The sequence below is a fragment of the Thunnus thynnus genome, chromosome 5 (assembly GCF_963924715.1).
Source record: "Thunnus thynnus chromosome 5, fThuThy2.1, whole genome shotgun sequence".
NCBI lineage: Eukaryota > Metazoa > Chordata > Actinopteri > Scombriformes > Scombridae > Thunnus > Thunnus thynnus.
Genome location: NC_089521.1, coordinates 23,423,576 through 23,436,766, shown reverse-complemented (window position 1 = coordinate 23,436,766; position 13,191 = coordinate 23,423,576). Strand labels below are relative to the sequence as shown.

Here is a 13,191-nt window from a genome sequence, read left to right as displayed (position 1 = left end):
AATGAGAAACACATGACGTGCAAAAACAATGTGTTCTCAATGTGGGGAGGCTGCAGCGAAGCCAAATCCAATCTGGAGCACTTCAATAGAATCAGATGTAGTGAGAGATTGGCGTAGCTCTTTGTTGGCGCGGCCAGATGGAGGTCTGGTACCAACACCAGTGCTCTGACCTCAACATGCTGACTCAACACCACCAGCTGTACTGTGGTCCAAGAGATCTGGCTCACTGTTGGTGGTAGACACACAAACAAACACACACACATACACACACACACACAAACACACATGCAGATTGCTATCAGCCTTCTGCTCTGACATGGTGGAGATCAATTAGCAGGAAATAAAGCAGAGAAACACTGACTGCCCTGTGAAATCACTGCAAAGTCATTCACATGTGCTCCTTTACTAATGAACAAGTGTGTGATATTTGCAGCAATACTTCCTTTGTAGGGAAAACACTGACATTAGCTTCTCTTAAAGCATTTGCACAAGCCTCTGTGCAAGAAGCTCAATCACCAGAAATGGTGCTTAAGGAGAGCCAGAGTCACGACCATTTTCCGCTTCAAAACATTTTCCTTTTTAATAATGAAAACGGTCCATGTAGTATGTTACTCAACTCTTTGCTCTCAGGTACCCTTTGGAGTTTTTGACCACTAGTAGCACTATGGAGCAATGTTTTTACTGGTGGGTCTTCGAATGTCAGTCATGCATGTGCACAAGCATGCAGCAACAATTCATTCTATTCCACTAATTCGCTGTAATGTGCCAAGAAACAGAGCAACGCACTTGCAAAGGTATGGAAGTAGAAGACTGGTAGCAAGCAAACATGAACGGAAACAATGCAGGATTCATAATGTTCTAAAAATCAGTCCTGCAAATGTTTTATGAGGAAGTACAACAGTGACCATAATGAATATTCATAGTCGATTTCTCTGAAAGCCCCAAGCCCATTTAGCTAATTAAAAACACATCCGTTAGAGCTTCCATCCAATTCCAGCAGTAACATGAAGGAGATGATTGGAATGGAATTAGACGGCTTTATCTGGCTGCAAAAATAATACACTGAGCCTGTCACTAACTAGTTCCTAAGAGGTCACGCTACACTGGGCAAACACCACTCACTGGCTATTAGAGGAAGAAGCCCACTCATTCACTACGATGAGGAAGACTTGAGATCTCATGTTGCTTGCAGAGTTTTCTCTGTTGGTATTGTTCAAACTCTTGTTTTCTGGAATAATAGGATGAGGCGAGTCTTTGAGCCAGAAATAACAGAACAAATTAATATTCATGAGATAATCTCTCTGGAAGAGGACGCAGTGGTTGTTATTTTGGTTGGACCACTTTGGTTCAGACTGAAATATATCAACAATTGGATGGAATGCCATGAAATTTGGCACAGATGTCCATGGTGCCAAGAGTGTGAATACTAATCTTTGATGATCCCCTGACATTTCCTCTAGCGCTACCATGAGGTTGACATTTGTGGTTTTACGTGACATGTCTGAACAACTAATGGATATATAGCCATGAAATTTGGTACACACATTCATGCCTCCCCTCAGGGTCATAACCCTTCATCTAGAGTGATCATCAAAATTTCAATTTGTCCAATAGCCTGGTTTATGACCTGCAAAACTGATTGACATTCCCATCAGCCTCAGCTGTACTTTGTGTTTAGCGATAATTAGCAGATGTTCTTTTGTTTTTTGGTGAACGTGGTAAACATACCTGCTAAACATAAGCATTTTAACATTGTCATGGAGAGCACGTTAGCATGCTGATGTTAGCATGCTCACAGAGCTGCTAGCATGGCCTAACTATCTGCATGGCTTGATATCATTAGATATAAGTAATAATATGACTTGGGGTTTTCTGTTTTTTGGATAAACCAACCCAATTCCTATCTGTGTGAGTGGGTGTGTCTTTTGTATTTTTGCCTACATTTAGTGAGCTAATGTGTGTGTGTGTTCGGATTTCTTCCACTTAACAATGCCTGACACAAGCAAATAATGGCCTTCAAAATGAAATGGGAGCGGGGATTCAAAGGGTTAGGCTTGTTTTGATCCCTTGTCTTGGCAGGCACACAGTGCTGTGCCAGTGTTTGCTAATACCCTGGACGCACCTGGCATATTACACAGGCTTATCCCTCTCCTCAACACCTCCCTAATGTACCACACTGGTCTCCCACTATACAGTTGTTTCTATGACTATATGGCAGCCTCTGTCCAGATGTAATTAAGCCCTAATCCTCCTTTCGACAAAAGCAGAGGCGGTCTTAATTCAGTTTGCAGATGAATGTGCAGCAAATACATTCTGCAGACATGGCGCTTTGATGATGCTGCACCTCCACTGAAAGGCCAAAGGTAATGTCATGGTCTTCTCTGACAAAGGACATGATGTGTAGCCCAACATGATCCACAGCTCAAAGACTATCTGTAATGGATCAACAGTGTGAGGCCCCAGTTCTTAATGGGTTCAGGCTTAAGTAGCAATGAACCTGCTGACAGCTCAGCAGTCGTGACCACGACTGAAACAATTAGGCTACTGAAAAAACTCAAGTAATTTGAGTATTCACAATCTCTGAATCACGATTTCTTCCTCAAAACTTTATTTCATCTGAGGACAAGTCACCACTGCACCAAGATGTGACCGAACAATCTGACTGTGCGGGTTGAAAATATGGTGAAAAGAAAAGGAGGAAGAGCAAAATTAAGAGGCATGATATTATAATGGTGTTTTTTTCATTATTATTATTTCAACTACTGTTTACTGCAACTGTGAATAATAATATAAGTAAATTATTTTGGAAGAATATTTGTTGGGTTTGTTCAAGAAAATACATAAATATTCATTTGTAGGATCTGAAAATGTCTGACTTCGACGACTCTCATTGGTAGCATCAGAAAAGACACTGAAAAACTGGCAATGCCAATAACCAATCCACCGAACTATCCAAAAAATGTTTTCACACTAGAAACGAACCGAACCATGGTTCAGTTTGAGACCACCTCTTTTCGTCAGACAAAGGTACAGCTGTTTGGTCTGGACTGTGGTCCAGGGGAGGTTTTACACCCGTAATTTTGGTTCAGATCAAACTGAAAAGTCCGAAAGTCTGGACCGAACGAGGTGTGAAAGGGCCCTTAGTCTACTTAATATTTCTTGCATTTAATCTTGTTTTTTCAAAATATACATAAACCATTCTTATATCTGATCAAGCATCAAACCAATCAGCTCAATAAAGAAAAAATCCATAGTTGCAGCCCTACTTGTCATCAATCCATGATGATGGCACTGGCCATGTTGGTTTAACTTGGCAGGAGAGCGCCCAGGCAGGTCTAGCCACAACTTTACCTCATTACACACTCATTACAAGCCACACTGACAATCCTGATGATAGAGTGGCCACTGCAGGGTGTGTGTATATGCACACATGCAGCTGGTTGTGTATACATGTGCATGCTGACTCAGGGCTTTCACTGTAATCTCCCTGAAACAGCTGTAGGTGAAGCCACATGTTTATGAAGCCTAGAGGAGATCAGTAGGTCCGTGTGAGATCAAAAGACATCAGGTCACTGACTAACCAAACCCCCCAGTGGTGGTAAAGATGGGAATAGTGGGGGTGCCTGAATTTATATTTTACCACAGTTATTTATTTGGTGAATCAACTTCACAAGATGCCATTTTCTCATCACATGGACAGCAGAGAGCATCTGTTGCACGAGAGCTCTTGTGTGGAGTAGAGCTTTCCGGGACACCAGTAATGAGTGGGGTAGGGGGTGTACCATCTGTGCCAGCTGTGTATGAGTCTATGTATATATACTGCACATCTGTCTGCACCGAAACATGTATGAATCTTTGTCTGTGCATGAGCCTGAGTAAAAAGAGCAACTACATGTACACAATAATATATGTCAAAAATACCACTCTAACAAGTAACCTGGAAAGTGAATCAGTTTCCATTCGGCCCCCTAGTTTACAACCTCTTTGACACTAGGCTCTTTTCCAGATGTAGACTGTTGAATCTTGAGGTGTAAGCTCTCGTTTAAGTTCACAGAGAAGTCGAAGGGACCGGCAAACTACAGTCATTAAGGTGTGAATAAAGCTGAGTGTTCTCCTCTTGGGTAACTGAGATGATGAATCACTGCAGTCACTGAGTGCTTCCTGCAGTACACCTGAGGGCATAGCTATGGTATAGTATAGGACTAAGCAGTGATATATGAACATCTGCTTAACTCAAACCTTGTACAGAAAAAAGAACAGAACAGAACCAGTCCACAGAAAGCCCCAACTAGTGAAAAATGTTGATACATTGACCAATTTGTGACAAACCTACACAGAAGAAAAAGCATGTATACACACACACACACACAGACACATAAAGTTAATCGTGTGCAAAAACATATTAGAGTTGCACAAAAGTCAACAAAGGGTCAATACTATTGAATGATATGACTGTATTTATTGTACAGGATTACAATACACTGCTCTACATACAATATCTTAGAGGTAATATTCTGTATTTTTTCTTTTTGACAACAAGTCCTGAAAAGGCCAAAACCAAAGCCAAAGCCACACATATGATATGACCAATATGACTAAAATCTCCGATCCAGATATAGGTCATTTCCACCTTTTGCATGGATTAAATTAGTACACTAAACAGAGGGCTCAGACACGCCCGCAGTGAAACACAGAAAGCAGAGAGTAGTGTGACCATAAATGACAGCAAAACGCAGCAGAGACTCTCACACTGAGCTGAAATGAAACAAGTAGTAACATAAATAAACAGTTTCTACTGCGTTTTGCTGTCATTTATGGTCGCGCTGCTCTCCTCTGCTCTCTGTGTTTCACCGTGGGCGAGGCTGAGCCCTCTGTGTGTGTGTTGCACACAGCGCAGCAGAGGAGAGACAGTGAACCAGGTGAAGCACTTGAGTTGACAACTACACTCATTACATTGAGTAACAACAAAAGCGTTGCGAGTAAAAAGCCAAGAAGAGTAATTTATTAATATAATCCGCACAAAAGATGGACAGACAGGAAATGACGAAAAATATTGCCATAAAGAGTTCCTGCTGCCATAAATATTCAACTGCTATTAATCCGCAACTGAAAACATTCTTCATCAAATGTACTATTTACTCCCATTTGAGCAACGTTTGCTAAAACTACAGTGCCTAGTCGTTTCAGGAAATTACATACAGGTACTGTAGGTCTTTTTTAAAAAATGACATCAATTTGTGAACCTTTTTTAAAAAGGTATGCTATGCAGGATCTTCCTAAAAAACAATGTATAGGCTCATACAAAAGTGATCCCTCTCAATCATCACTTATGACCCACTAGAAGTGTGTGGCAGTGTATTTATCTGCAGAGACCCTGCTCTCTGCCTGTATTTTCTTAATTTCTTCTTATTTTGCTGTGCTCAGGACGCTTCTGGGCATCAACCTTTGGGCAGTGGGTGTGTAGCCCTAAGCCAATACCAGCGTGCAGGATGTGAGGTCGGGACGTGTAGCGTACCAACCAGGTTACATCACTGTCTCCGTCTCTCTCCTCTGCTCCGCTCTGCTCTCTGTCTCTGTGTCATGGATGTATAAAGAGCTGCAGGTCTGCGTGTCTGCTTGAGCGAGGGCTGGGCTGAGCTACATACACACAGGGCAGAAAGGCCACAGCAGACAGGACAAAGCTCTGAATTCACACAAAATCCGGCAATGTGGCGCCTTCCCACAGGGTTGTTCAGAGGCGTGAGCATGTTTATTTATGCTTTAGAATATAACCGCTGTGAAACAATCAAAAAAACATTTTATTTATCTGATTCACGGCTTTCTTCTCGCCAGCGCCACTCGCTTTCTTCATTCACTCTCTAGCTCACTTGACAACCGCTGCTCTCCCTCTCTTACTTGCTTGTTGAGCTGGGGGGAGGGGCCAACTTTGAATGTTGTGTGTTTACAAACACCAACAAATCCTGCATAGTATACCTTTAAAGATTTAAGTCTTCAGATGGCACAGATGGACTTGAAGTTGAGCGTCACAAACAGGGTAGGGAAGTCAGAAAGTATTGACTAACAAATTGTTGGTTTTGGTGTTTTCATGCGATTTGTTGGCAATAAGACAAATATAGAACAACATAAGCATTATCTTTTAAAGCAAACAAAACTTCAGTGCTATGATAAAGAGCTGTGCCTAAGAGGGGAAAATTTGTGCAGTCTTAACATACGCAGTTAGACAAACATAACCATACACACACAAAGATATTGCCATAAGAGGTTTAAATTGCACTTTGCAGATGTTACAGTAAATGTATCCAATTACAAACATAATCTGTCATCAAAGTGAGAAAATCAAAACAGTTCATCTGAGTTCAGGTCAGCAGCCTCACTGTATGATTTACTCTCAAACATCCCGCAGACCAAAACTCGCCAACATCCCATCGACATTTACAAAAGGGGCCTTTCAGCAGGTAGGGACAAATTTACCCAGTGTGCTCCTCTTTACGAGCGTGGTGGTCTTTAGTGGAACAGTTTTCTTTTTCACACCTCCTGCCTAAAACAACAGACCTGTACAGCTAAAGTAAACACATGCAAACACTCACACACATGTACACAGACATAAACAGACATACACAGCTCAGGACAAAACTCACAAAAAGGTACATGATTTATTCAACAGCCACTGCTCTTGGTTTGGTCCACAACCTTCAGGAATCTGGAATATTCTAATCTCAATATCTGCCTTATTAACTAACACAGCCACATGCCAAGAGCTTTGGAAAAACATCTTGTTTGCCAAACCAATACCTATGAAAATATTCCTTAAACTAATGAAATTCCTATAAATATGTGCAGAGATAAGCAGGGATAAGAACTTAAACATGCTGTCTAAATGCTGCTAAAGAGGCATTGAATAATTAAGTGCTTATCTAAATCTAATTTTCCTTAACTAACATGACATCATCTAAATGAATGCAGGCTCAAGTTTGTTTTAGCAGCCTGGTGTGTGAGTGTGTGAGTGTGTGTGTGTTGAATTGGAGAGGAAATAGGAAATAGTCAGCAGGGCGGTCCCTCTCATGGGCAGCTGCCATGTAAATTCTGGGTAAATGACGACCCAAACAGAGCAGAACAGGTACAGAAAACACCTCCGGAGAGCTAAACCGCACAGAACATGACAGACCCATATTCACATCCTAACACTAACCACGCAAAAGTTGAAATGGACAGTTTGATCGACTGAATTTCCCATTTTCTTGATCTGTCAGCTGTGACAGAAGCAGACAGCAAATTGTAAACCAATGACTTTATGCTATTTTGTCTGAATACAATCATTCTGGTCCATTTTCAGGAAAGTGCTTTGGGGAATTGGAGCACAAAGAGACTATAAAACTGTCTAGACAAGCAGTAAAAAGAAGTGTACAATTGTGTGCCCAACTGATGAGACCATTAGACATCTGCCTTTCTTTGTGGCAACACACAAAAAAAGATATTTTTCCATATTCCTCAGGTAGTTGTTTTTGTTTCGTACTTTTCACTTGTTTATCGTTTTATTTGGAGGCTCAGTCTAGGCAAGAAAAAATCAAATCAACCAACATAAAATCAGAGGTCATAAATCTATCTTTTCTCATGTCGCAAGGCAATCTTTTCTTGTCATCTTTTGTTATGAAAGCAAACAAACTGGCCTGCCTTCGTCCCCGCCTGTCACGCAAGATTGGATTTTGATGACACCGATACTCGAGTTGCGTACTCTCCACTCTCTCCTCTCTGCTCCTTCCCTCCCTCTTCCCTTCACCCATTTTCTCTTGATCCGAACAAAAGAAGAATTAGCTGGAGCTACTGTACTGCTGCTCTCAGACAGGTGAAAAGGCCTCTGTGTTTCTGTCAACAGCCCCTCTCTGAAGTAGTGCTAGTGTCACAGGCATAGTCACGGTCAACAAAATAGATTTTTACTCTGCTGTGCAGTAGACACTTTCAGCAGCTTTGGTAATGGATGATGAAAAGAACTACCCATTGTGAATTTAAATGAAAATATTTCCCTGGTCTCCAAACTTTTAAGCTGACTCTGAGTGTGGATTTTGGGGACCTTGGCTGCAGACGAGAGGAGTGGGACTGTTTAAACTCTACTGTGGTTTCATTTGTGTATTCATCTGGTTTTACACAAACATAAGGGCAAATTACATGGGCAAATGAAGACAACGGTATGTTTTTGCAATGGTGACTAATCCTGCTGCTGTTTCAGTGCTGTCTCTTGCTTCCATTATCCCTTTTCAACATAGCAGAACTGGCTGACTCACCCACAGCCACCGACTGCATTCACTGCCAGGCCAGTGAACAGACAATCAGCTGGATCTAGATCAGTACATCTCAGAGGTACATGGAAAAATATGGTGTGACTCGCATTAAGTCACAGTCGAAACTGCAGTCCACCCATCTGACAATAGTTTTATGTCTCTTTTTTCTCCGTCTTTCTCTCATTTCACACGCACAATACAGAACTGTTTTCTACAGAAACCATCAGGATCAAGAACAACTGGCATCTTTGAAAGAGCTTAGTTCTGGATCCATTTCCGACAGTGTGCTAGCTTAAAAAGTAGCTTCCGAGACCAAGTAGTATTTCATTTGCTAACTATATTATTCTGTAGGGTTTTAGGTTGCGTTGGAAAAAGCCCCAGTCAGGACTGGCGCATCCATTGTCCCAACTGTGTGGGATCTGGTCCTGGATGCTACTATATCAGAGTTTAGGGTAACATTAGCAGCTCTGTTCATCTCTGTATTTAGTTTGGGAACGTTAACAGTCCAGCAAACCAAGCCAAACTCATTAGGCTGAGATATCACGTTGTGTTTGCCAAACTCATCAGTTAATCTACATCCCCAGAGTCTTATGTCTTGGAAAAGTGTCACACACTGTTTAAAGTGGGAATAGTAAAGCATTAATCTATTGCTTGCATGTTTTTCTGTGGTAAGCATGCAAACAGGGTTATGTTAGAATTAAATAACTGATAATCAGATTTGACATTTTCCTTAACATACTGAATCATATAAAGGGATAAATTACCACCTTACAATATAAGAACAATGCTGCACCTCTATGTCCATGTCCTCTACATAGTTTGTGAGGCTGCTGCCTTGGACATGTAGCAGTAGAATCAGTCGTGTAACATTATATCATGTATGAAGTCCGAGTTTTCAACCAACTCACAGAATAAGTTAATTATAGCTCAAGTTGAAATCTGCAAGCAATAATAAAGATTACAGCTGGCAAAATAGACAAACCCTGGCTAGTAATTGGAAGCCTGATTTTGTATACATGAACCTCAGTTTGAAATCAACTATTGTTTTAAAAACTTTAAGGCTGCAACTCACAATTCTTTTCAATCGATTAATGTGCCAATTCAATTAAATCATTATTCACAATTTCTCAGAGGCCATGGTGATGTCTTCAATGTGCTTGTTTTGTCTGATTAAAAGTCCACAACCTTGAGACATTCAATTCACTGTCATATATGACAAAGTGAAACAGCAAATTGTGACATTTGAGAAGTTGGAACCACAAAATGTTGGACAGTTTTGCTAGAAAAAAGACTGAAAGGACTAATAGTTTATCAGTATAGTTGTTGATTAATTTTCCGTCAATCGACTTATCCGTTAATTGATTAATCGTTGCAGCTCTACAAAATTACTCGGAAATTTGAGTGGTAAATCTGCCACCGGCACATGTGCTGGAATAGGAAGTTTGACAGGCGTAGCAACAGTAACTAAGGGGGCGGGACTTAGCAAAGAGTCAATTAGGCTTGCTTTCTAACCACATGAAGAGACCCTGAATGTGACACATCATAACTGCAACTGAGGTGTTTACAAGCCCTCCTACTCTATTCTCCATGCAGACAGAAAACCAATCGCTTTTCCAGCAAAGTGGATGTTCTACTAAACTGCAAAACTTTGAAGAACTGCAACCAAGCTCTCTCAAGTATTGGAAAATCCATTTGGAAAGCAAAAGAAGAAAACGCGCAGTGAGAAAACTATTAAAGACTCATTACAGAGGAGTTTTTAGCTGAAAAAAAAAAGAGAGCTGAAAATAGATGCTGCGTTGCTGCCCAGCACTGGCAGAGAATAGTGAACAGTTTTCCACATTAATCAAAAGTGAGTCTGTTGCTCTCACAGCATGATGTGGGCAATTAGGGAGATACTTTATGCGACCATTACCACAATGAAACCCATCCACCCTCACCGGCGGTGCAAACACAACACAGAGCCCCAGACTGGAGGGTTAACAACACAAATTTTTAAGCTACCCTGTGAGCTTACTAAAACAAGAGCTATTATTAGATTTGGCAGCCACATTGAGAGGTTTAATAAATTATTCCCTGAAATAACAATGGCTCAGGAGTAGTTAGAAACCGTGTCCATATTGGTTAGCCCATCAATTATATATTGACGTGGATGAGTTTGTAAGTAATTACAAGAAAATTGCATGCTGCCTTGAGAAAACAAATTATGCAAAAGCACAGAGGCAAACAGGCCTTAATTGGCATTTAATCCAAGCTGTTAACACGAAAAGTGAGAGTAGTTTGTTCTCTAGTAGAACTGCAACAATTAGTCCATTAATCAATCAGTAAATCCACAAAACATGTGATTATGGATTGTTTGTTGAAAACTAAAAGCCAAAACTCTGGTTTCAGCTTCTCAAAAGTGAATATTTGCAGGTTTTCTTTGTCTTTTTGTGATTTTAAACTGCTTTTCTTTTGGTTTTAGACAAAACAATGCATTTGAAAATGTCACCTTGGGCTTTGGGAAATTGTGATGAACACTTTTCACCATTTTCTGACATTTTAAAGACCAAAATAATTTATTAGTTAATGGAGAAAATAACCAACGGATTAACTGATTAGGAAAATAACAGTAACGTCCCTATTCTCCAATAGTTTTTATTTTCATATGCGAATCTGTGTTCAAAGAGGGATCAAGCCATTGCAAAGAGCCCCTCACTCACATACTCTCTCCATAAATAATTGTATTTCATAGGTTGTATTTAATATAGTAGATAGAAGTAGATATAGAGTGTGGAGTCAATGAAAATGTCATCTAATTACTCTACTTCCCTTTGTTTCTTTCCTCACTGTTGGTCACAATGCAGTTGGTGCACTGCAAGCTGAAATGTGATAAGCTGTTTTGACCCCACACTCTCCAAAAAAGTAAAGACACAACCCAGACAATGACATTAGATCTGCTGAGACCCGAAGTCAAAGACAAAGCCCACTTTAGAAACATCTCTCCACCCACAAAACAGGATGAAATCTCTTCACATTAACTCTTGAGAAGTCAAAAGCTGTGATGGCAATAAGGTTTTTAAGATCATCTACTGCTTTCAAACATCAAATTCAACTAGCCGGCATTTACCTACACTGTTCATATTTCTTTAGAAACACATTCCTTTGTAAACATACACAAACTCTCACTGTGAGAAAAAGAGACTCCACCACTCCAAATGACAAACAACAGAGTAGGAGGAAAGATTACCGACTATAAGCTTTCGTCAGTCAGAGATTGCTACCACTCTATAGCATTTGATGTGATCCCAAAAGTCAACATATACACAAAGAATAGTCTGGCAGTGGGGTTAGTCTGAACTGAAGCAGCAGATAAAACTGAGTAGAAAGAAGCAAAATCCTGGTGCACAAGAGGCTGCTATATTTATAAGACACTCACCCAAATCCCAAAAATCAACAACACTCCAGCAGTGATACTGACAGATAAGAGAATTAAACATATTGCACTGCATTCTCTGGGCATTTTTAGATAAGCACAAAATGCTCTGAAACTTTTATGAAAGGACCACAAAATGCCAGTGTTCACAGCAGTAGAGCTGAAAATGAGGAAAGACGCAGATACAAAGCTGTCAGCAGTATAAATGTGTGTCTCTTACCTCTTTGACCTCTTCTCCCTCTTCACATGTTGCTTTCTCTGATGTCTGGCTCTGCATGTCAGCAGTTGTCCTCAAGTCACTCTAATTAAGCCAACAAACACACAAGTTTACCAGCCTCGCTTAGGCTTAGACATCCTAGTCCTGACTCATAGTGAAATCATAATTTTTCCAATGTTACTTTGCACAGATCAAATCATTCCTCTCACCTTGTAGTACCCAATGACCTGCTCTGCAATGCTGTTAATGTGCACCATGTATTGATGCAGCCTCCGTTGGTACTTGAGGGCAGCGAGTTGAGCCTCGTTCTGCAGAGTTGACACCTTGGCTAACAGAGACTGCTCCCTCCTGTTCCACCTGAGCCTCGCCATCCGGGCTTCATGCTCCAAAGTTGCACTTCTCTCCTCCAGAGCATCGGTGACCGTGCGGAGCGCGTCCACACAGCAGTGATCCCCTTTACCGACGTCTTCATCGGACAGCTGTAGTCCGCATCCTTTCTGACAAACACCTCCAAAACGATGACCGGCGTCCGGCTTCGTTTGCGACTCCATCCCGCCTGAGTTTAACACTTGGCGGATTTGGTGCTTTTCTCCGCAAGGGGTTGGGCAAATCATAGTTTGCGTGTCGCGCAGGGAAGTTTTCCTGCGCAGCACAGCGAGTTAGGACAAAGTTATTTTTACAAGTCTGAACATATGAAAGCTTGCGTGCGTGGACTAAAAAAGTTTGACCGGTGTGAGCTGAGGGGCTGCGCCTCTTCAGGAGATGTTGCTTTGCAGAGTGAAATGTATCTGAGGAGAAAACTTCACCCTGCTGACTCACCTCTGCTTTTCCTGATCAGGCTCATCAAACCTCTATGACTTTTTTTTTAAAACCTTTTGTTCAAAATGTATTTAACTAAGTTTAACTTTTTACATTATCATCCTCAAAATCGAATCTTAGTTCAATTTGTGCAGTTAATTCAATTAAATGCAGGATGTGTAGTTTAAAACCTCACCAGCAGAGGTCACCTATACCCCGATATGGTTCAAGCTTGCAGTGCAGACCCCACAAACTGAGATGGAGCTGAAACAACTCAGTTTTACCTCTCTGTATCACACATGACATGTACATGATTGGCAATTACAGTGTGGTTTTATTGTCCTCCCTCTTAATCCCATTAAATTAATTTAGTTTACTTTTGGCAGAGGTTCTGCAATCAGTGAAGAAATGTCAGAAAAACCTGTCTCAAGGGGATGATGGTCCCTCAATGGCTAAACCCTGGCTGTAACACAATATCTGCATGGAGA

General features: G+C 41.0%; 1 protein-coding gene across 1 annotated transcript in view; it reads right to left on the bottom strand.

The window, feature by feature from the left end:
* LOC137183305 (PDZ domain-containing RING finger protein 4-like) overlaps window positions 1-12,849 on the bottom strand; it is a 122,504-nt gene extending 109,655 nt beyond the window's left edge. The window contains exons 1-2 of the mRNA XM_067590272.1: window positions 12,115-12,849; window positions 11,909-11,989 (exon numbers count right to left, since the gene is read on the bottom strand). Coding sequence (XP_067446373.1) covers window positions 11,909-11,989; window positions 12,115-12,519 — 486 coding nt within the window. The 5' untranslated portion in view covers window positions 12,520-12,849. The remainder of the gene's footprint in view (window positions 1-11,908; window positions 11,990-12,114) is intronic.
* Window positions 12,850-13,191: the final 342 nt, after the last annotated feature.